Source organism: Trachurus japonicus, chromosome 9 (assembly GCF_045865225.1).
Source record: "Trachurus japonicus isolate A0001 chromosome 9, Traja_1.0".
Lineage (NCBI taxonomy): Eukaryota > Metazoa > Chordata > Actinopteri > Carangiformes > Carangidae > Trachurus > Trachurus japonicus.
Window position 1 is genome coordinate 8522605 of NC_140915.1, and position 21883 is coordinate 8544487.

The following is a 21883-nucleotide window of genomic DNA, read 5'->3' on the forward strand; positions in this document are numbered from 1 at the left end:
CAACTGGTGTTGAAATTTTTACTTGATTCACAACTTAATTTCCTTGTTTATCAGTTGTTTTCAAGACCAAACCAGTGACACCTCATGTTTAATCTTTAATTCATCAACACAGATGATTTTAAAGGAGACAAACAAGGAGGTTTGTGGTAGTTTAGATGTGAACATTGTAAAAGCCTGACTGACACTAAACCAGTTTGACAAGGTTTTTATTTTTCTGTCACTGTAGCAGGAAATATGCTCAGCTTGTTTATCTGTAGCAGTTTTTACTTTGTTTCATTAAATTTGAATATAACATGAAGAAAAACACAAGGCAGGAGATTCACATGGATGAAGCAAAGACAGAGAAGATTCAAACATATGTGACAGTTTATGGAAAGATAAGATTCAAACATATGTGACAGTTTATGGAAATTTACATTTCATTATGAACATTGCAAATGAAATAAAATCAGAGAGTAATAGTCATAATATTAAAATAAGACTAGACTATCTGTTCCCAGAGAAGAACTCAACAGATCCCAAATTCATGAAATAATCAAAGTATTAATCAAGGAATAAAATCCTTAAACAAAATGAACATTTGCTCATCACAAAGAAAACACAACATGAAGACAAAATACAAGGAGGACAAAGATTCTTATGGATGAGACAGAAACAATAATGATAAACAATAATTATTGAATGTGTGTAACAGTTAATGGAAATTTAGTTTTTATTGTGAACATTGTAAAACATTAAAAAGTTGTACTATATGACATCCAGACTGTAAAACAACTGATCAGACATTCATGAAATAATCAAATTATTTATCAAAGGATCAAAATGCTAAAACTAAATTAACTTTAAGGATATTTGATCATAACAGAAATAATAATGATAAAAAAAATCTGTACATGAAACATAAAACTATTATTAAACCACATACAATGACATTGACCTCAAAACAAGATGCTGATAACCAGGATAATGAACAGCTTTGATTTGTCAAGTTTTTCTCCTGATGATGTGAAACAGTTTCAGCATTTTGTTTTCACATTTTCTCAGATATTAATCTTGATTTTAAAAAAGTGACACAACCTACAAACTCAACCTGTTTTCTAAAAGCTGATATGAGTCTCCATGGAAACACCAAATAAAGATGAAAAAGAAAACACAAAGTCTTATTGAAAAATATTTGATGATAGAAAAAAAGTCAAACAACTTCAAGAACAGTGTTTCTTACAGGTAGTACTAGCTGTATATGTGACAAATAAAGTACCTTTACCTTTTAATGAGATGTTAATCAAATGTGTTTTAAAGACTAAACGACAGGTTCATTAGAGTTTGATGAACCTCAAACCAGAAGAACTAACGTCCCTGAACATCACAGACTGATCTCAGCGGGACACACTTTGATATCACAGGTTTTAGCGACACCAGATTTTCCAATACTGACATATGGGAAGAGTTTCTCAGTGAAAGTGTCTCTGTGAGTGTAGATGTGAGTCATGTCTTCAGGGTCGTAGAAGGACACCTCCCCCCCGTCATAGTCCAGCTGGACTCTGATCCTCTGGAGACTCTTCTTCACTGTCACAGTCTCACCAGCACCATTGGTGTATTTTCCATCACGGTGACACAAAGACCAGATTCCATATTCTGGTGTAGCATATCGTTCTCCCTTCCTGTCAACTGACTCTTTAACCAAACCCACATTCCAGCGAGGATGATCTCCCACTTCCACATCCCAGCTGTGTTTCCCTGAGCTGAAGCCCTCAGAGCACAGGACACTGACAGAATAAGTATTTCTCTCTGGATTGTTAGGAAGCCGCTGATATGTGTCTCCATGTCTGACACAGGTCAGATCATCAGACAGATAGAGCCATCCTCTTGCAGTGTTTGGGTCCAGGATGACAGGAGTGAAGTGGACCTTCTCCTTGATCTTCTCCCAGACTCTGAAGGACAGGTTGCCCAGGTGTTTGGCCTCATCTATCAGAGCTCCTGAGAGCAGCTGTGGATCTGACAGTGAGCACTGGGCTCTGGCTCTGGTCTGAGTGGCTTTATAACTGCTGAGGAACGCCACCTTGTGTTTCTGCAGCTCTTCTTCAACAGCACAGATACTGTCTGACAGAGAGGAGATCTGCTCCTCAATCATCTTCATCTCTCTGCTCATAGTCTTCCTCTTCTGCTCCTCTTCCTCCCTCAGAGCTGCCAGTCTGGACTCCTCTTCCTCTCTCAGGAGCTGGTGGAGCTTGTTGAACTCTGCTCTGATCCTCCTCTCTGTGGACAACAGCTGCTTCTTGGAGTGTTCAATCATTTCATTGTGTGTTTTCTCCACTTGTTTGTATTTGTCCTTCTTGTCCTGCAGAGACTTTAAGTCAGATTTCAGCTGCTCCTTCAGGTCACTGACTGCTTCTTCTACAGGAACCACCTTGTGACTCTGGTGGAGAGAAAACTCACAGACAGGACAAAAAGCTCTTTCTTCATCCTTACAGAACAATCTAGGTTCCTCTTCATGTTTACTACAAACCACCATTGGTTTTTCATGTTGTTTTTCAGCCTCTGATCCAGATTTCTGTCTCCCAGCAAAGGAATCAGCCAGTTCCTTAAGTGCAAAGTCTATACCTGGATGATCCTTTGAAGATTTCCTTTTACAAATGGGACAGTTTTTGTTTTTAGCTTGTTCCCAGAATTGTTGCAGGCAGCTTGAACAGAATCTGTGGTTGCAGCTCAGAGACACAGGATCTCTGAAAGTCTCTGAACACACGTGGCAACTCAGGTAACTTTCCAAAAGAGAGCAGCTTTCTCAGCCATTTCATTCACAACTACAGCAAAACTCACCGAGTTACTGAGTCCTTAACTTTCCTCTTAAAGTCCTTTAACGTTTGTTTTCCCGTAGAGATCTCACCCTGTAATGGCGTCTCTGCTCTGACCGAGAATGTCAAATTTACTTTCGTTTTCATTCAACTGAGTTAATGATTATCACTCTGTACATTGTCATGTTGTGTTGTCACCAACAGGTGGAGCTAGGAGCACGTCAACTGGAGTTGAACATTTTACTTGATTCACAACTTCATTTCCTTGTTTATCAGTTGTTTTCAAGACCAAACCAGTTACACCGCATGTATAATCTAAAGGAGACAGACAAGGAAGTTTGTGGTAGTTTAGGTGGGAACATTTTAACAACCTGACTGACACTAAACCAGTTTTTTTATTTTTCTGTCACTGTAGCAGGAAATATGCTCAGCTTATTCATCTGTAGCAGTTTTTACTTTGTTTCATTAAATTTGAATATAACATTAAGAAAAACACAAGGCAGGAGATTCAAATGGATGAAGCAAAAACAGAGAAGATTCAATCTGACAGTTTATGGAAATTACATTTCATTGTGAACACTGCAAATAAAAGAAAATCAGAGAGTTATAGTAATAATATTAAAATAAGACCATACACCATCTGTTCCCAGAATAATCTTAGTATTAATCAAGGAATAAAACCCTTAAACAAAATGAACTCATGTTTTAACCAGAGTATTTGCTCATCACAAAGAAAACACAACATAAAGACAAAATACAAGAAGGACAAAGATTCTTATGGATGAGACAGAAACAATAATGATAAACAATAATTACTGAATGTGTGTAACAGTTAATGGAAATTTACTTTTCAGTGTTGTAAAAGAATAAAAAGTTGTACTATAATTCATCATCTGTTTCCAGACTGTAAAACAACAGATCAGAAATTCATGAAAAAATCTGAGCGGGTTTCAAACGCAGGTCTCCCGCACCGTGGACGACAATGCTAACTGTTTCGCCAAGAGGCCAATGGCCACTTGGCAAGTGGGTTAGCACGTTTTTTATGGGTGAGTGAGTTTAACTTAAGTGCCGCTAACCGCCACACACTATCACTTCTCCTTAGTGGTACCTCGTGGCTGTGACTATAGAGAGTATGCACATGATGTCACGGTACTCGGAAGTCGCTGTGGAACGTCCACTGATGGCAGAGCCGCCAAAGTTTAAAAACGACGCAAGTAACGAAGCGATTTTCTCCGAGCCCATACAAGTCTGACATGTCTAGCTTTGCCAGCATGTAAAGCCGCATGACCTAACAGAGCTGCTAAAAATCTTGAGGATACGTCTCACTTTGACCGAGTTACATTCAAGAACCTGTTCTCAATGACGGAAAGTAAATTCACTGGAGCGGTAATTTTTTTTCGATCGATCAGCTGTGTTTACAGTTTCAGGTGTCATAGTTATGATGGTTAGACAGATAAATTAGTCCTCAAACACATCCTACAGTTTGACTTGTTGGAGTTTTTCGGAATAAAAGCAGCTCGGGTTTAAGCACCGGGAGTCACTGTCAGGACGACAGTAACAGCTGTAATCTCGCCCCTCTGCACAATAAGCGTGAGCCTGTCTGTCACTCTGCAGGTACTGCGGTCACACTCAGTACGTTTACATGCAGAGCTTAATCGAGCTATGCTCAAAATTCGATTTTGGCGTCAAGTCGGACTTCTGTCCTTGTCTCAATATACATGCAACTGAAAAAAACGAATAACTGACGGGGTCCGCCCCCTCATGCGGCGTCAGCCGTTGTTTCAGCGGGTTAATACGCCTCCTGTCCTGTTGACTTCTCTGTCACCTCGTAAAAAACTGAATATAAACAACTTATAAGCTTAATAATAAATTCTCAACTGCAGTTCCCGACCAGACGCGCCAGTCTGGGCTGGATGCGCGGAGAATAGGATACGAGCTTCCTTTCTCTCTCTCTCTCTCTCTCTCCCTCTCTCTCTCTCTCTCTCTTTTAAATAAAACACTCTTGCTGGTGGCGCTGTGTGAAATGCATTGAATCGGCGCTGATGTTGGGTTTTTTTCTTTACTTTGCCGGGTTTGACCCGCTTCTCTGCTCCACTTGGTGCCGTCTCTGCGGTTGTGGAGCATGCGCACATACTCCGACTAAGGTGTATACATGACGGAGAAAATCGAATTCCAATCGCATTATCTGGGTGTCTTAATCGGCGTTCTCAACTCCGATTCCAGTCGGACTAAGGTGTTTACATGCACTTCAGTTGTCCAGTTATAGTCGGATTAAGGCAATAATTCGGTTTTTTCAAGTGTCATGTAAACGTACTGACTGTGTTACTGACTGGATTGTCAGTGACGTGTCCGTGGAGCAGATGCTTTTGGAGAGCTAGTTGTCGATTCCTTTTGACATCAACTTGTTTTCATATAAGATATTTTATCCAGTTTATAAGTCCACTGCTATCCGCCAGCACGTTGAGGGAGGTTTGTTTTGCCACTCAGTCCGATTGAACGGGGCGTTGCCGAGGGCAACGTGACGTAAACGCATACCCTCTATTCCCATGGACCTCCCTTACAATAGGGCCACGGGGCAATCGCACCGAGCACTGGTCCCTACAGTTAGTGCCAGTGCTCGGGGCGAAGCGCCAAGTCAGCGGAGCTCTTCTGTCCAGCACACACCTGAAGCTTCACTTTTAATTTAAACAAACTAATCAATGAGAACATAAATTAATCTGCTCGAAAAAATATTAAGAATAGATAGATGACGTATTAACAGCGCTACAGCAGACCTTTAGCTGCTTTACTGCTAACGCTGTCGGTTGGAGCAATCACATTCAGACAGAACATACCGGTAATGCCTGCTAAAATGGTGCATGTGCAGAAGCGTCTGGAACGGATTTTGTTCCGTGTACCAATCGGGTACAATTGCGGCCACCTCGGTCCGATCGTTGTGGCATTTGCCCGTATTGGTCCTATGGCCGGTCCATCACTACTCCCGTTTTATAGCGTAAATGCAATTAGCAAATATTCTCATGTTATGGTGCGATCTGTCGGATTTCTGGCCGAGCTTGTCTCTTGCCGCGGCGGGGGCACATCGGGGCACGTCTTGGTTTAAGTCCAGGCTTAAGACCTTCTTTTATGACAGAGCTTTTAGTTAGGGCTGGTTCAGGTAGCTCCGAACCATTTTAGCTATGCTGCTATAGGCTTAGACTGCGTGGGGGCACATCTGGTTACATGGAGCCCCCTCCTCTCCGCTCTGCGCATTTTGAACTGTCATTATCATTTTCTGTTGCACTTTGTAGTTTGGCCGTGGTGTCTCGCACTCTCTCTGTGTTTCCACAGATCCACCAGAGCTCCATCTCTCTGCACCAACCACCACCTGCATGGCCCCCCCTACCCACACTTTCCCCTGCTGTTAAACCGACCTACCCTCCCTTCCCATGAACCAGTCTGCCATCCAGTCCTCCCAAGCAGGCCTGCTCTCCCTGCCTCCCTTGCCTTCCAGAAGCTTCCTCCTTCAACTGTTGTTAATATTTCCATGTTTCTTACATTCTCTGTTATAAATTGTTTTCCTGTCTGTAACAACATCTATTTCAAGTCTGCCCGTCCTGGGTGAGGGATCCCTCCTCTGAGGAGTTTTTCCTCAGTGGATGTGAGGGTCTAAGGACGGAGGATGTTGTTATGATGCCATGTAAATCCCTTTGAGATAAACTGTTGTAAAAACGGGCGATACAAATAAAATTGCCTTACCTTGTGTAACAGATGTGCACTCACTCCACCCATAAAGGACGTGCTAACCAACTGATAACCTCTTGGTGAACCGGTTAGCATCGTCGCCTGCCGTGCAGGAGTCTAGGGTTCAAACCCCATCTAGGGCAGGCCGTGAGAGAAACACAACGCAGAGGGCCAGAGACAAACATTGGCTACACTTGTTTTGGTGGATCATGTGACCAAGGGGAGCCAGGTCATTTCATTTAGGCTATCTACATTATTATTATTATTTGTTGAATGTTATTCTTGAAGGGCCACTGGCAGACCTTCACACACACACATGCATAAAAAGAAAAAAAAAGAGAAAAAAAATGACCAACAAAAGGGTACTTTGGGCATTAAGGGGCAAAGGGGCAGGTATTCCAGCACCCACCGCCCCCCGCTGTGCACATGCCTGCATTTTGATATCAGTGGTTTTAGCGATACCAGACTTTCCAATACTGAAATATGGGAAGAGTTTCTCAGTGAAAGTGTCTCTGTGAGTGTAGATGTGAGTCATGTCTTCAGGGTCGTAGAAGGACACCTCCCCCCCGTCATAGTCCAGCTGGACTCTGATCCTCTGGAGACTCTTCTTCACTGTCACAGTCTCACCAACAACATCAGTGTATTTTCCATCGCCATGCCATAAACACCAGACTCCATGTTTTGGTAAAGCCTTTCGTTCTCCCTTCCTTTCAACTGACTCTTTAGCCAAACCCACAGACCAGACAGGATGATCTCCCACCTCCACCTCCCAGCTGTGTTTCCCTGAACTGAAGCCCTCAGAGCCGTGAACGATGGCATACTTAGTGTTTCTCTCTGGATTGCCAGGAGGCTGCTGATATGTGTTCTCATATCTAACACTGGTCAGATCATCAGAAAGACGAAGACAGGAAGGTGCAGTGTTTGGGTCCAGGATGACAGGAGTGAAGTGGACCTTCTCCTTGATCTTCTCCCAGACTCTGAAGGACAGGTTGCCCAGGTGTTTGGCCTCATCTATCAGAGCTCCTGAGAGCAGCTGTGGATCTGACAGTGAGCACTGGGCTCTGGCTCTGGTCTGAGTGGCTTTATAACTGCTGAGGAACGCCACCTTGTGTTTCTGCAGCTCTTCTTCAACAGCACAGATACTGTCTGACAGAGAGGAGATCTGCTTCTCAATCATCTTCATCTTTCTGCTCATAGTCTTCCCCTTCTGCTCCTCTTCCTCCGTCAGAGCTGCCAGTCTGGACTCCTCTTCCTCTTTCAGGAGCTGGTGGAGCTTGTTGAACTCTGCTCTGATCCTCCTCTCTGTGGACAACAGCTGCTTCTTGGAGTGTTCAATCATTTCATTGTGTGTTTTTACCACTTGTTTGCATTTGTCCTTCTTGTCCTGCAGAGACTTTAAGTCAGATTTCATCTGCTCCTTCAGGTCACTGACTGCTTCTTCTACAGGAACCACCTTGTGTCTCTGATGGAGAGAAAACTCACAGACAGGACAAAAAGCTCTTTCTTCGTCCATAGAAAAGAGTTTAGTTTCATCTTCATGTTTACTACAAACCACCATTGGTTTTTCATGTTGCTTTTCAGCCTCTGATCCACATTTCTCTCTCCCAGCAAAGGAATCAGCCAGATCTTTCAGTGCAAAATTCACCCCTGGAAATTCTTTTGAAGATTTCCTTTTACAAATGGGACAGTCTTTGTTTTTAGCTTGTTTCCATAATTGTTTCAGGCAGCTTGAACAGAAGCTGTGGTTGCAGCTCAGAGACACAGGCTCTCTGAAAGTCTCTGAACACGCGTGGCAACTCAGGAAACTTTCGAAGAGAGCAGCTTTCTCAGCCATTTCATTCACAACTACAGCAAAACTCACCAAGTTACTGAGTCCTTAACTTTCCTCTTGCAGTCCTTAAACGTGTGTTTTCCAGTAGAGATCTCACCCTGTACTGGCATCTGAGCTCTGACCGACAAGGTCAAAGTTACATTTGTTATAATTCACCTGAGTTGATGATAAACCACCATCACCTGTCATATCTCCAAAGTATCACATTGCGTTGTCATCAGCAGATGGAGGTTAATCTTTAAAGCAGAACTATGCAAGTCGGCCGGAAATAGCTCGCTCCTTCGCTGGTTTCTCTTTTTTTCCCTCTCCGGAGCTCCCCCACAGTTCTGGGAGGCACATGTCACTGTCGTAAAAAAAGAAAAAAGAAAAAAGAAACTCGCTCGCCTGCTGCTGCCCTCCCTGCGGCCAGGAGGCAGGGCGCTGGGCTGCGCCTTCCTGCTCGGCGGAGGTCTGGGGCTGTACCAGACCGTGAAGCTGTCCCTGCAGCAGCAGCAGCACCTGGCCCAGGAGGAGACCAGCAAGGTGAGTCCCCTCCAGCCGCCTCACGTCACCTGATCAGGACAGCAGCATATAACATCAGACAGCCGTGATCAAAGTCACAACGTTAACAGTTACGAGGGTCCGTGAAGGCATCAGATAACAAAGTCTCCAATGTGAATGAATGGATCCAGTTTGCTCGTCCAGCTGTTGTCCAGGTGTTTTATGGACAACAGACAGAGACATTAACCCTTGGCTTTTTACCTATCCTTTTTGTATGTATGTATGTCTCTGTCTGCCATTCATACGAAATAAAACAATCAATCAATCAATCAATAAGCGTGTGTTTTTTGGTAGAGATGTCACACCCTTTCATGGCGTCTGAGCTCTGTTAGATTTATTACTTTCATTTTCGTTCACCTGAGTCAGTGATTATATCACCTGTACACACTGTCATGCTGTGTTGTCTCCAGCAGGTGGAGGTATGCATATGTCAACTGGAGTTGACTCTCTCTCACACACACACACTGATATGCATGATGGATCTGAACCCTGTCATGAAGCTACACGTCCAAATGGGGGAAGCAATACAACTCTGTTCTGCTCCAACTAACAGCCAGCCTTCTGCAGGTATTTAGGCTACCATAGTCACTTAGCAACACTTCATGAAAAATATGCCCTGAATAAAACAATTAACAACATCAGAACAACTGCTGTTACAGAGGCCAGACTGAATCCTTACTGACTTTTAAAAAGTTTATAAGATGGGTCCTACCTTATTTGAAAATACGTTCAAGTATTATAATCCCTGCTGTAGTCCAGTCATTTTATGAAAAAAGGTTGAACAAATTGTAACATAAGCAAACACAACTGATTTTGTACCCTGTCCTGAGTGAGGGGGGAAAAAAGCCCTGAAGAATCCCATTAGGGGAAAGTTTCAAAAAAGACCCAAATATAGCCCATTCATATGCCTATTAATTACATTTTATTTTATTTTCTATTGCTATTTTGCTATTTTATTATATATAGTTTGTTCTTTATATTCTTATTCTTTATATTCTTATACTATATGTTGTTATCATCACTGTGTGTCTGTATAATGCTGCTGCTGCACTGTAATTTCCCAGCTTGGGATCAATAAAGTATATCTATCTATCTAATTATTTTTTCTCACGTGAATAGGGTAACATTTTTAACCTTTAGATATCTCCATGAAAATTACTGAGTTACATTAAGACAAACAAAAAATGTATTGCAAGTTTTTTGAAATTCTTTGTTAACATGACAAATTTGCCTACATTTGCATAAATTCCACTGTTTTGATGGCACATAAAGGTGCTGTGGTGGTACCAGCATGAAAATTGTAATTGGGATTCTTCGGGGCTTTTTTCCCCCTTTACACAGGACATGTTGACGATACAAAATCAGTTGACTTTGCTTCTGTTGCAATTTGTTCAACATTGACCACTTTTTTTGGCTTAAAATTACTGGACTACTGAGAGACTGTTGTTATTCTTTCACACGAGTTGAGAGGGAAACCACACTGAGGTGCAGACGGGTGTGTTTGGAGCTGACGAGAGGGTCGAGGAAAATAAAAAGTAGACAGAGGACCCTACGATAAGCCCTGCCGCCCCTCTTGGTTTCTGTTGCTATGAATGACAATTTTTGTCATTTTAAAGGTGTACAGAAAAGAAAATTGAATTTGAGCCCACTCTGGGTCATAAAATTAGTGTAATAACTCATCTATCAGACGATGTAGGCCAAACTTTGTGCAAAATTCTATTTTTGAGTAAATCCGGGATGAAAGTGTGTATTTTAGTGTAGTTTTTTTTTTCGCATTGGATAACGCAGGCGCATGGATTATACGTCAGCCTGTACACGATTCACCAGCCACTGATATTGGATCCGTAATCCGTCATTCAAACGTCTGAGACACGCACACACACACGGAGCTCGGGCTCGCCCCAAACTTTGAATATCCCGCCCGCTCGAAAACGACCAATCAAATTCATTTTCCTTACTCGGGTAAACTCGTGTTGCAGCTCGTGACAACTCGGCGCGACAAACGGGACAAACGGCCATTTCTGTACACCTTTAAAAGTTTAACACGGGCATTTTGATTTACCTAAACGATGAAACACTGATTTGAATAGCTACCAACCTTTTTGCTGGAGGTTTTCTGCCGCTCCCATGATGTTCCCTCCTTGAGACAGACAGAGCCAACACGTTCTCACTCCCAGTGCGTCAACCCCCTGACGAACGGTCACTGTCCCTCCTCGTCACATGCCTGACTCATTAGGTACCCGTTTTTCGTCATGAGGTGACGAGCGGGGATTTCAATTCATTCCAATGCAACCCCCTTCGCGGCGATATGTGACGCTCAGAGTAAAGTGATCCAGCCGACCGGACGCGGCGCTGAACGACGCACTGAGCTGGAAAACTTTTTTCCCCCTTTGAAGCTTTATTGAACTTGGTGTGTCTGACATAGCTTTCATCCAAGCCGTCATTTTGGTTATTATTTATTTACTGATCTTGGCGTTGGTGCAGAATAATAAATAAACAAACAAACAAACAAATAAATTACATCCTTGTCGGAAGACCAGACGGGGTGGGGGTGTGTAATAAATAAATAAATAAATAAATATTTTTGTCGCGTGCGTAATTGTCAAGATCCGCATTTCGATTAAACTCGCCTTTCTTCTTTTGTACGAGTTGTTGGACGACTGCATTTTCATTTTATTTACTTATTTCCCTGTCCTAAGTCATGTTTATGGATACACAGTTGAACATATTGTCATTTTACCCTCGGCATTTTCCCCTCACTTTGCTGAATATCTGTTGATTCATGTCATAAACACGTTTTGTTCATTAAAAATATGTGGTGTTTATTAAAAATATGTTGTTCATTCAAATCGGTTGTTGTTCATTGCAGAACAATAGAATATTAATACGGTGATTTATATACAGATATTGATCGCGCAGTGTGACCACAATCACTACGCACGGAGGCGTGAGGGACATTTGAAACAGCTGTATCAATCGTCCCTGCAGCGACTACTGACACTTCAACCTGTTTTGGCTCTAAACTTCAAAACTATGACATTGCATAGTTTAGGACCTGTTTATGTACGAATTCATCTGTTGTTAGGTCATATTATTATTGCATGAAACACACAATACAACTTTTGATCACAAAAAAACTACCGCACGTAACATTTTACTTTCCGTAGTAAAAAAAAACAGGTTCGCGCTAATAACTTTTGAATGGCGTGACGTAATTTCACAAGCTTTCCCAGGATTGGTCGGTGTTGAGTGCTGAACTAGAGGATGTGACGTCATTGCAACGGCGCCACCGGTCGCGACCATAGACTGCGACACTGCCATCTACGGCGTCTGGACGGAACTACAACACCTTAACAGTGTGTTTGTGATCATGAGGAGTGGAAATTAAGCCATGTTGATTTAATTCAACAGCATGTGAATAAACAGTGAGGAATCAGAACAGTTAGACAGCTCTTTTTCAACAAAGTCCAAATAATTCAAGTAACTCAAGTCATATAGGCCTTTTTTTTTTAAATTCAGCTTTTCAGATTCAGAGCCTCTCAGACTTAATGCCTGAGAGACCTTCTGAGTCAGAAAAGCTGAAATGGATGAAATATATTTCTAAAAGTCGTACAGTTCTGAATTTGATATCAGTGGTTCCGGGGGCCCAAGACGAACGCGTTGATGTGCGTTCGGTCCTGATTGAGCCATTACTTTTCGAGAGGCGGGGCTTCAAACAGCCGCATTCCTCTGTCTCCAGGAGGCCGCTGTTTCCATAGAAACCAACCGAATCACTTGAAACTTGGCCTGTGGACTCATTGTGAGGCCCTTATCCACTGACCCGACACCCAAATCTGTGAGAGCATGGGAAAGCGAAGTGGCCCCCAGTGGCCCCCAGAGCAATGGGAATACAATATAATGATAGAGGACTCTCTGATATACAACTCATCTAAATTTCATGATGATTACTTAAAGCGTGTGTGTTTTGTTAGGATTAACTTTGATGTTTGACCCCTGTGACCTTTGACACTTACCATGGCCATTTTGGACACTTCTGAGTGGAGCACAGCTCTGATCTTCAATCTGCTCCAAGGTCTGGACTAGAATCTAAAGATTTCAGCTTCCCAGCTCAAAGTATTGGTGTTTTATGCCTGAATTGATAGCAAAAATCGTCAAATTTCACACTAAACCTTGACCTTTGACCCCTTCTGAATGTGGGATTGGTCTGAAATTGCAGATAATGGGTGGCCCTAGGCCCCTGACAAAACCCTGAAACTTTCAGACTTCCAGCTCAAAGCATGTGGAAGTTATTAAAGACTATCTGTTGAATTTAGTCTTGTACACAATGGGGGATTAGAAATGAACACTGCTTTTTGGCCATTTTGGACACATCCGAGTGGAGCAGAGCTCTGATATTTGGCACCGTCAATCTGCTCCAAGGTCTGGACTAGAATCTAAAGATTTCAGCTTCCCAGCTCAAAGTAGGCTATTGGTGTTTTATGCCTGAATTGATAGCAAAAATCGTCAAATTTCACATGAAAAGTTGACCTGTGACCCCTCTGAAGGTCAGATGGGTCTGTAATTGCTAACACTGGATGACCCTAGGCCCTGCCCTGATAAACCTCTGAACGTAACCCAACGAATGTGGAAGTTATTAAAGAATAGCTGTGTCTCCTGAAAATGGAGCCTTAATCAGTTTGTCCAATGTAAAACCAGAAATAAAGGAGCTGGCTAAAGTGGTGCAGTTGTGCATAAACATTACTACAGTGGACGGGTTCATTCTACACTATATTATAAACTAAGGTTCCTGGGCGGGAGGAGGGAGAAGGGGGGAGAAATGTTGTTTTCTGGAATTAAAAAAAAAAAGGCCTATATGACTTGAGTTACTTGAATTATTTGGACTTTGTTGAAAAAGAGCTGTCTAACTGTTCTGATTCCTCACTGTTTATTCACATGCTGTTGAATTAAATCAACATGGCTTAATTTCCACTCCTCATGATCACAAACACACTGTTAAGGTGTTGTAGTTCCGTCCAGACGCCGTAGATGGCAGTGTCGCAGTCTATGGTCGCGACCGGTGGCGCCGTTGCAATGACGTCACATCCTCTAGTTCAGCACTCAACACCGACCAATCCTGGGAAAGCTTGTGAAATTACGTCACGCCATTCAAAAGTTATTAGCGCGAACCTGTTTTTTTTACTACGGAAAGTAAAATGTTACGTGCGGTAGTTTTTTTGTGATCAAAAGTTGTATTGTGTGTTTCATGCAATAATAATATGACCTAACAACAGATGAATTCGTACATAAACAGGTCCTAAACTATGCAATGTCATAGTTTTGAAGTTTAGAGCCAAAACAGGTTGAAGTGTCAGTAGTCGCTGCAGGGACGATTGATACAGCTGTTTCAAATGTCCCTCACGCCTCCGTGCGTAGTGATTGTGGTCACACTGCGCGATCAATATCTGTATATAAATCACCGTATTAATATTCTATTGTTCTGCAATGAACAACAACCGATTTGAATGAACAACATATTTTTAATAAACACCACATATTTTTAATGAACAAAACGTGTTTATGACATGAATCAACAGATATTCAGCAAAGTGAGGGGAAAATGCCGAGGGTAAAATGACAATATGTTCAACTGTGTATCCATAAACATGACTTAGGACAGGGAAATAAGTAAATAAAATGAAAATGCAGTCGTCCAACAACTCGTACAAAAGAAGAAAGGCGAGTTTAATCGAAATGCGGATCTTGACAATTACGCACGGGACAAAAATATTTATTTATTTATTTATTTATTACACACCCCCACCCCGTCTGGTCTTCCGACAAGGATGTAATTTATTTGTTTGTTTGTTTGTTTATTTATTATTCTGCACCAACGCCAAGATCAGTAAATAAATAATAACCAAAATGACGGCTTGGATGAAAGCTATGTCAGACACACCAAGTTCAATAAAGCTTCAAAGGGGGAAAAAAGTTTTCCAGCTCAGTGCGTCGTTCAGCGCCGCGTCCGGTCGGCTGGATCACTTTACTCTGAGCGTCACATATCGCCGCGAAGGGGGTTGCATTGGAATGAATTGAAATCCCCGCTCGTCACCTCATGACGAAAAACGGGTACCTAATGAGTCAGGCATGTGACGAGGAGGGACAGTGACCGTTCGTCAGCTGGTTGACGCACTGGGAGTGAGAACGTGTTGACAGAGCAGCCACAGGTTTGGAGAACTCGGTTGTAGGCGTCCGTTAACTCCGTTTACAAATGAATGAAGTCCGTTCACAAAATGCTAAAAGATATCAGTAACGTTATATGTCAGAACATGTCAATTTCAATTCAATTCAATCAGCTTTATTTGGCATGAACAGAAATTTGTTGTTGCCAAAGCATTGTACAAACCATTTACAAAGGCATTTCAATATAACAATCTTTTTTTTTCTTTCAGAACATGTCTCTATCTGGTATTTCATGTTACTCATATTTATTTTTGCTCAAATACTACACAGTGACTCAAGTTTTAACAGAAGTCTACTTGTCTACGTCTTTGTTTGCTAACAGTTAGTTAGTTAGCATCTTACCTTCGACAAACGTAGGTGTTTTTGTTTTCTTCTTCTTCATCATCTTCTTCTCCTTCTTCTTCTTATCTATTTGGGCTTGGGGATGGAGAGAAAACTTCAACACCACCCTCTAAACTTCTTGGATATCAGCTGTCGGACTTGCAAGTCCTGTTCCCGTGCCGCCTCAGCTTTCTGCTGAATTTTGACAGAACTCTTGTGCATAGTTACGGTTGCTAACGTAGGACTGGACAGCGGCTGTTTTGGGGGAGGGGCTTCAAGAGCCTGACAACGGTAACTATGTGGAAAATGGCTGATAAACCGTCTTTGCTGAAATCTAGCGCCCTCCGTTTTCTGGATACAGAACTGATCGGCCTGTGGAAGTTAGCCCAAATGATCAGCCGTCAATCATTCATACTGGGAAAACGAATAACAACAGATTTGATGTGCTCAGGCTGCATAAAGAAGGTTTGTGGTAGGCTCGTTTAAGTGTGAACACTGTAACAGCCCGACTGACACACTCACAACAACAAAAAACTAAGACTACACTGACTTGGTTAAGGTTAAGGACAGAAAATATAAATACAACAAATAGTAAGGTGCACAAGAATATTTAGTTTAGTGTGTTAGCATGCTAGGATGTTCACTCGCTCTAAACACAGTTGAAGCTGAGGCTGATGGGAAATGTCATTTGTTTTTCAGGTATCTGATCTTCAGTAAGAAGAAGAGATGTTTCAGTCTGGACCAAAGAGGTGAAGCTGATTTCTGAGGTATCAAAGGTCATCAGCCAGATAAAGGTCAGGGATCCAATGGAAAACAATACATTCCCAAAAGACAACAGGATGATACAATTTATCACACAAGTGTTGGTATCAATCAGTCATTCAATCACAAACTATTTGTTATTGCAGTCATGAATCAATTTACAAGGACTTACTGGAAACTGAAGATCAAAGACGAAAAATAATGAAATACTAAACCAGACATGTTGTAATAAAAAGGGAGGTTAAAACTATTTAGAAATTTAACACAACATTAGCCTACTTACCGATGAAAACAGCTCAATAGATTGAAGAATAAAAAGATCAAATTTAATTAAAAGCCAAGATCTTCTTCTTCTTCTTGTGTTAATTTATGATATGTTTCTAATGAGTGGCTCAAAACTGAAATGTGATTGTGGCTTTACATGTCATTTAACCAACATCATCAATATGAGTTATAGATCAATCAGAAATATTGTCTAGTAACAACACAGTCTGACAGCACAACGACCTGCAGCCTCTGAAATCAGCCTCAGTGCTGAAACTCTATAAAACAGCTTCAACATTAACTCAACATTATAAACTTGATTTATTGCAAGAAGTAGAAGAAGGCACCTGTGTGGGTGGATCAGCGGTGATATATCAGGACTTTACACTACAACTACTGCAACTACAACTGTGTGATGAGCTGGACACTGTGATTTTGCTCATTTTGAAAGACATTAACTTTATATAGAAGTAATTTGCAGCAGAAATTGGCACTGCAGCACAGCTTGAAGAGTTTAATGACAGAAGTAACTCGTGTTTTGACCTGAGTATTTAATCATTGCAAAAGAAAACACAACATGAAAACTACAAGGATTCACATCGTATTGAAACGGAAACAATAATGAAAAAGAATAATTACTGAATGACTGTAAAACAACGGATCAGAAATACATGAAATAATCAAAGTATTAATCAAAGGATCAAAAAGATGCAGGTTTGGCTGTAAAGCTGAGTTTATGGTTAACACCTGTACACTGTTGTGTTGTGTTGTCACCAGCAGGTGGAGCTATGAACACGTCAACTAGAGTTGAACATTTTGTTTTCAAGACAAAACCGGTCATGTTTACTCCTCAATTCAGCAACACATGACACAAGAGGTTTGTGGACATTTTAACAGTCTGCAACGAACCAGGTTTTTATTTTCTTTCACTGTAGCAGGAAACATGTTCAGTTTGTTTATCTGTAGCAGTTTTTACTTTACTTTTTCATTATATTTGAATATAACATGTAGAAAAACACAAGGCAGGAGATTCACAATGATGAAGCAAAAAACAGAGAAGATTCAACATGTCTGACAGTATATTTCATTGTTAACATTGCAAATAAAAGAAAATCAGAGGGTAATATTAAAATAAGATGGTACACCATCTGTTTCCAGAGTAGAAAACAAATTCATAAAACTGAGTATTTGCTCATCATAAAAAAAAAACACAACATGAAGACCAAATACAAGGAGGACAAAGATTCTTATGGATGAAACGGAAACAATAATGATAAAGAATAATTACTGAATGACATTTAATGGACATTTACTTTGCATTGTGAACAATGTAAATAAAATAATAAAAAAGTTGTACTATATCACACCATCTGTTTCCAGACTGTAAAACAACAGACCAGAAATTCATGAAATAATCAAAGTATTAATCAATGGATCAAAATACTAAAACTAAATTAACTTTAACCAGGATATTTGATCATAACAGAAATAATAATGATGAAAAAATCTGTAGCCTACATGAAACATACAACTATTATTATTATACCACAATGTTGTTTAACTCAAAGCAAGATGCTGATAACCAGGATAATGAACAGCTTTGATTTGTAATATTTTTCTCCTGATGATGTGAAACAATTTCATCAGTTTCTTTTCACATTTTCTCAGATATTAATCTTGATTTTAAAAAGTGACACAACCTACAAACTCAACCTGTTTTCTAAAAGCTGATAAAGAAACACAAAGTTATGACTAAATGATGTAGAAACAAGTTTGGTTATGAGTCTCCATGGAAACACCAAATAAAGATGAAAAAGAAAACACAAAGTCTTAATGAAAAATGTCTAATGAAAGAGTCAAACAATTTCAATAACAGTGTTTCAAATCAATGATATATTCAAATGTGTTTTAAAGACTAAACAACAGGTTCATTAGAGTTTAATGAACCTCAAACCACCATGAGAGACAAACTAACGTCCCTGAACATCACAGACTGATCTCAGCGGGACACATTTTGATATCAGAGGTTTTAGCATCACCAGCTTCTCCAACACAGAAATATGGGAAGAGTTTCTCAGTGAAAGTGTCTCTGTGAGTGCAGATGTGAGTCATGTCTTCAGGGTCGTAGAAGGACACCTCCCCCCCGTCATAGTCCAGCTGGACTCTGATCCTCTGGAGACTCTTCTTCACTGTCACAGTCTCACCAACACCATTTGAGTATTTTCCATCACCATACAATAAACACCAGACTCCATGTTTTGGTGAAGCCAATATCTCTCCCTTCCTGTCAACTGACTCTTTAGCCAAACCCACATACCAGTGCGGATGATCTCCCACCTCCACCTCCCAGCTGTGTTTCCCTGAGCTGAAGCCCTCGGAGCACAGGACAGTGGGATACTTAGTGTTTCTCTCTGGATTGTCAGGAAGCTGCTGATATGTGTCTCCATTCCTCACACTGGTCAGATCATCAGACAGATAGAGCCAGGGACTTGCAGTGTTTGGGTCCAGGATGACAGGAGTGAAGTGGACCTTCTCCTTGATCTTCTCCCAGACTCTGAAGGACAGGTTGCCCAGGTGTTTGGCCTCATCTATCAGAGCTCCTGAGAGCAGCTGTGGATCTGACAGTGAGCACTGGGCTCTGGCTCTGGTCTGAGTGGCTTTATAACTGCTGAGGAACGCCACCTTGTGTTTCTGCAGCTCTTCTTCAACAGCACAGATACTGTCTGACAGAGAGGAGATCTGCTCCTCAATCATCTTCATCTCTCTGCTCATAGTCTTCCTCTTCTGCTCCTCTTCCTCCCTCACAGCTGCCAGTCTGGACTCCTCTTCCTCTCTCAGGAGCTGGTGGAGCTTGTTGAACTCTGCTCTGATCTTCCTCTCTGTGGACGACAGCTGCTTCTTGGAGTGTTCAATCATTTCATTGTGTGTTTTCTCCACTTGTTTGTATTTGTCCTTCTTGTCCTGCAGAGACTTTAAGTCAGATTTCAGCTGCTCCTTCAGGTCACTGACTGCTTCTTCTACAGGAACCACCTTGTGACTCTGGTGGAGAGAAAACTCACAGACAGAACAAAAAGCTCGATCTTCGTCCTTACAGAAGAGTTTAGTTTCGTCTCCATGTTTACTACAAACCACCATTGGTTTTTTATGTTGCTTTTCTGTCTCTGATCCAGATTTCTGTCTCCCAGCAAAGGAATCAGCCAGATCCTTCAGTGCAAAGTCTATACCTGGATGATCATTTGAAGATTTCCTTTTACAAATGGGACAGTTTTTGTTTTTAGCTTGTTCCCAGAATTGCTGCAGGCAGCTTGAACAGAATCTGTGGTTGCAGCTCAGAGACACAGGATCTTTGAAAGTCTCTGAACACACGTGGCAACTCAGGTAACTTTCCAAAAGAGCAGCTTTCTCAGCCATTTCATTCACAACTACAGCAAAACTCACCGAGTTACTGAGTCCTTAACTTTCCTCTTACAGTCCTTAAACGTGTGTTTACCGGAGAGATTTCACCCTGTAATGGCGTCTCAGCTCTGACCGAGAATGTCAAATTTACTTTCGTTTTCATTCAACTGAGTTAATGATTATCACTCTGTACGTTGTCATCTTGTGTCACCAGCAGGTGGAGCTATGACACATCAACTGGAGTTGAACATTTTACTTGTTCCAGTTCCTGAGTCCTTAACTTTCCTCTTACAGTCCTTAACCGTGTGTTTTCCAGTAGAGACCACCCTATGGCGTCTGAGCTCTGACCGACAAGGTCAAAGTTACATTTGTCATAATTCACCTGAGTCAATGATAAACCACCATCACCTGTCATATCACCTTACCAAACTATCACGTTGTGTTGTCATCAGCAGGTGGAGGTTAATCTTTAATTCATGATACAGTTTAGGTGTGTGTAAGTGTAAGAACCAACATCCTCAGCTCTGTTGCTCATCCCACATTTATGTTCCTTACAAATGTGGTACAGTTTAAAGGGGGAATAAACAGGCTTTCAATCGATTTTAGATTTATTGTCAAGAAGCATTGATTCAACAAAGAAATCATTTCTGGAAACTAGAGTTGTGGAAGGCTACTCCAGTCTTGAGACGACATTTTCAAGGTCTTGGTCTTGTCTCCGTCAAGCTGGACTAAGATAATTAAAACTGCTTGTACCATTTGAAAAACTTGGTGTCACCAGTGTCAACAGTGGGAGGAGACTTCAGCAGGTTGTGCTGTGTTCTTCTGTTTCAAATAACTTTTTTTTTCAAGAAAAGTTTTTGTTTTGATTTGTTTTTGTTTTTGTTTTGATTTTATATAAAATTATCTTTTATTTTAGGAATAATGTAGCCATACCAAGCCACAAGATTATTATGAGTAGGCTACTGGCACTTAATAATGGTTTTGGTCTCCATTGGTTTGGTCTTGGGTCTAGGGTTTGGTGGTCTTGATTACAAAACTACACGGAAAACACATATTCTTCCTTTTTGTGAGATGTTTATTATATTATAATACATCCACAGCCCTCTGGGGGGCGTCACAGTCACAGCCTGATAGAATCAACTCTGGAAACACTCTCCGTTGTTTCGTCTCCTTCGCGGTGCATTGTGGGACTTGTGGGTAAGGTCGGCTGGTCTCTGCTGGGGTCTCCCGCCGCCCGCCGGCCGGGCTCCGTGTCCAACCTGCTGGGGGATGTGGGCGCACACGGGACCAGGAGAGGACTCGGTACCGGTACCGGCGGCCCCGGGGCCCGGGCCCGGCTGCTGCTGCCCTCTCTGCGGGCAGGAGGCAGGGCGCTGGGCTGCGCCTTCCTGCTCGGCGGAGGTCTGGGGCTGTACCAGACCGTGAAGCTGTCCCTGCAGCAGCAGCAGCACCTGGCCCAGGAGGAGACCAGCAAGGTCCCTCCAGCCGCCTCACGTCACCTCGGTCAGCTGATCAGGACAGCAGCACATGTAACACTAGACAGCCCTGATCAAAGTCACAGCGTTAACAGTTACGAGGGTCCATGAAGGCATCAGATAACAAAGTCTCCAATGTGAATGAATGGATCCAGTTTGCTCGTCCAGCTGTTGTCCAGGTGTTTTATGGACAACAGACAGAGACACTAACCCTTGGCTTCTTACCTATCCTTGTATGTATGTCTGTCTGTCTGTCTGTCTGTCATTCATACGAAATAAAACATTCAATCAATCAATAAGCGTGTGTTTTCTGGTAGAGATGTCACACCCTTTCATGGCGTCTGAGCTCTGTTAGATTTACTTTCATTTTCGTTCACCTGAGTCAGTGATTATATCACCTGTACACACTGTCATGCTGTGTTGTCTCCAGCAGGTGGAGGTATATGTCAACTGGAGTGGACTCTCTCTCTCACACGTACACACACATAGTCCATGAGCCAAGACCCCAAAATTGGCCTCCCGCAATCGAACGGGTGGGCAATTTCTAGTTTGTTTTTTTGACT

General features: G+C 41.8%; 2 protein-coding genes and 1 pseudogene across 2 annotated transcripts; all 3 read right to left on the reverse strand.

Annotated features, from left to right (window-relative positions):
* Positions 1 to 927: 927 nt before the first annotated feature.
* Positions 928 to 19988, reverse strand: LOC146980932 (nuclear factor 7, brain-like). The gene is made up of 2 exons (XM_085785837.1): positions 18421 to 19988; positions 928 to 1115 (listed from the first exon to the last, which is right to left on the reverse strand). Exon 1 carries the CDS (start codon positions 19858 to 19860, stop codon positions 18436 to 18438), a length of 1425 nt encoding a protein of 474 aa, XP_085641963.1. The 5' UTR covers positions 19861 to 19988; the 3' UTR covers positions 928 to 1115; positions 18421 to 18435.
* On the reverse strand, positions 1349 to 2890 carry LOC146980933 (nuclear factor 7, brain-like; annotated as a pseudogene).
* LOC146980934 (zinc-binding protein A33-like) lies at positions 6637 to 8434 on the reverse strand. The gene is made up of 2 exons (XM_085787940.1): positions 6879 to 8434; positions 6637 to 6647 (listed from the first exon to the last, which is right to left on the reverse strand). The coding sequence occupies exons 1-2, from the start codon at positions 8344 to 8346 to the stop codon at positions 6637 to 6639; spliced, it is 1479 nt and encodes a 492-aa protein (XP_085644066.1). The 5' UTR covers positions 8347 to 8434.
* Positions 19989 to 21883: the final 1895 nt, after the last annotated feature.

Coding starts and splice junctions, on each gene's coding strand:
- LOC146980934 (XM_085787940.1), bottom strand. CDS start 8,346: ATGGCTGAGAAAGCTGCTCTCTTCGAAAGTTTCCTGAGTTGCCACGCG.
- LOC146980932 (XM_085785837.1), bottom strand. CDS start 19,860: ATGGCTGAGAAAGCTGCTCTTTTGGAAAGTTACCTGAGTTGCCACGTG.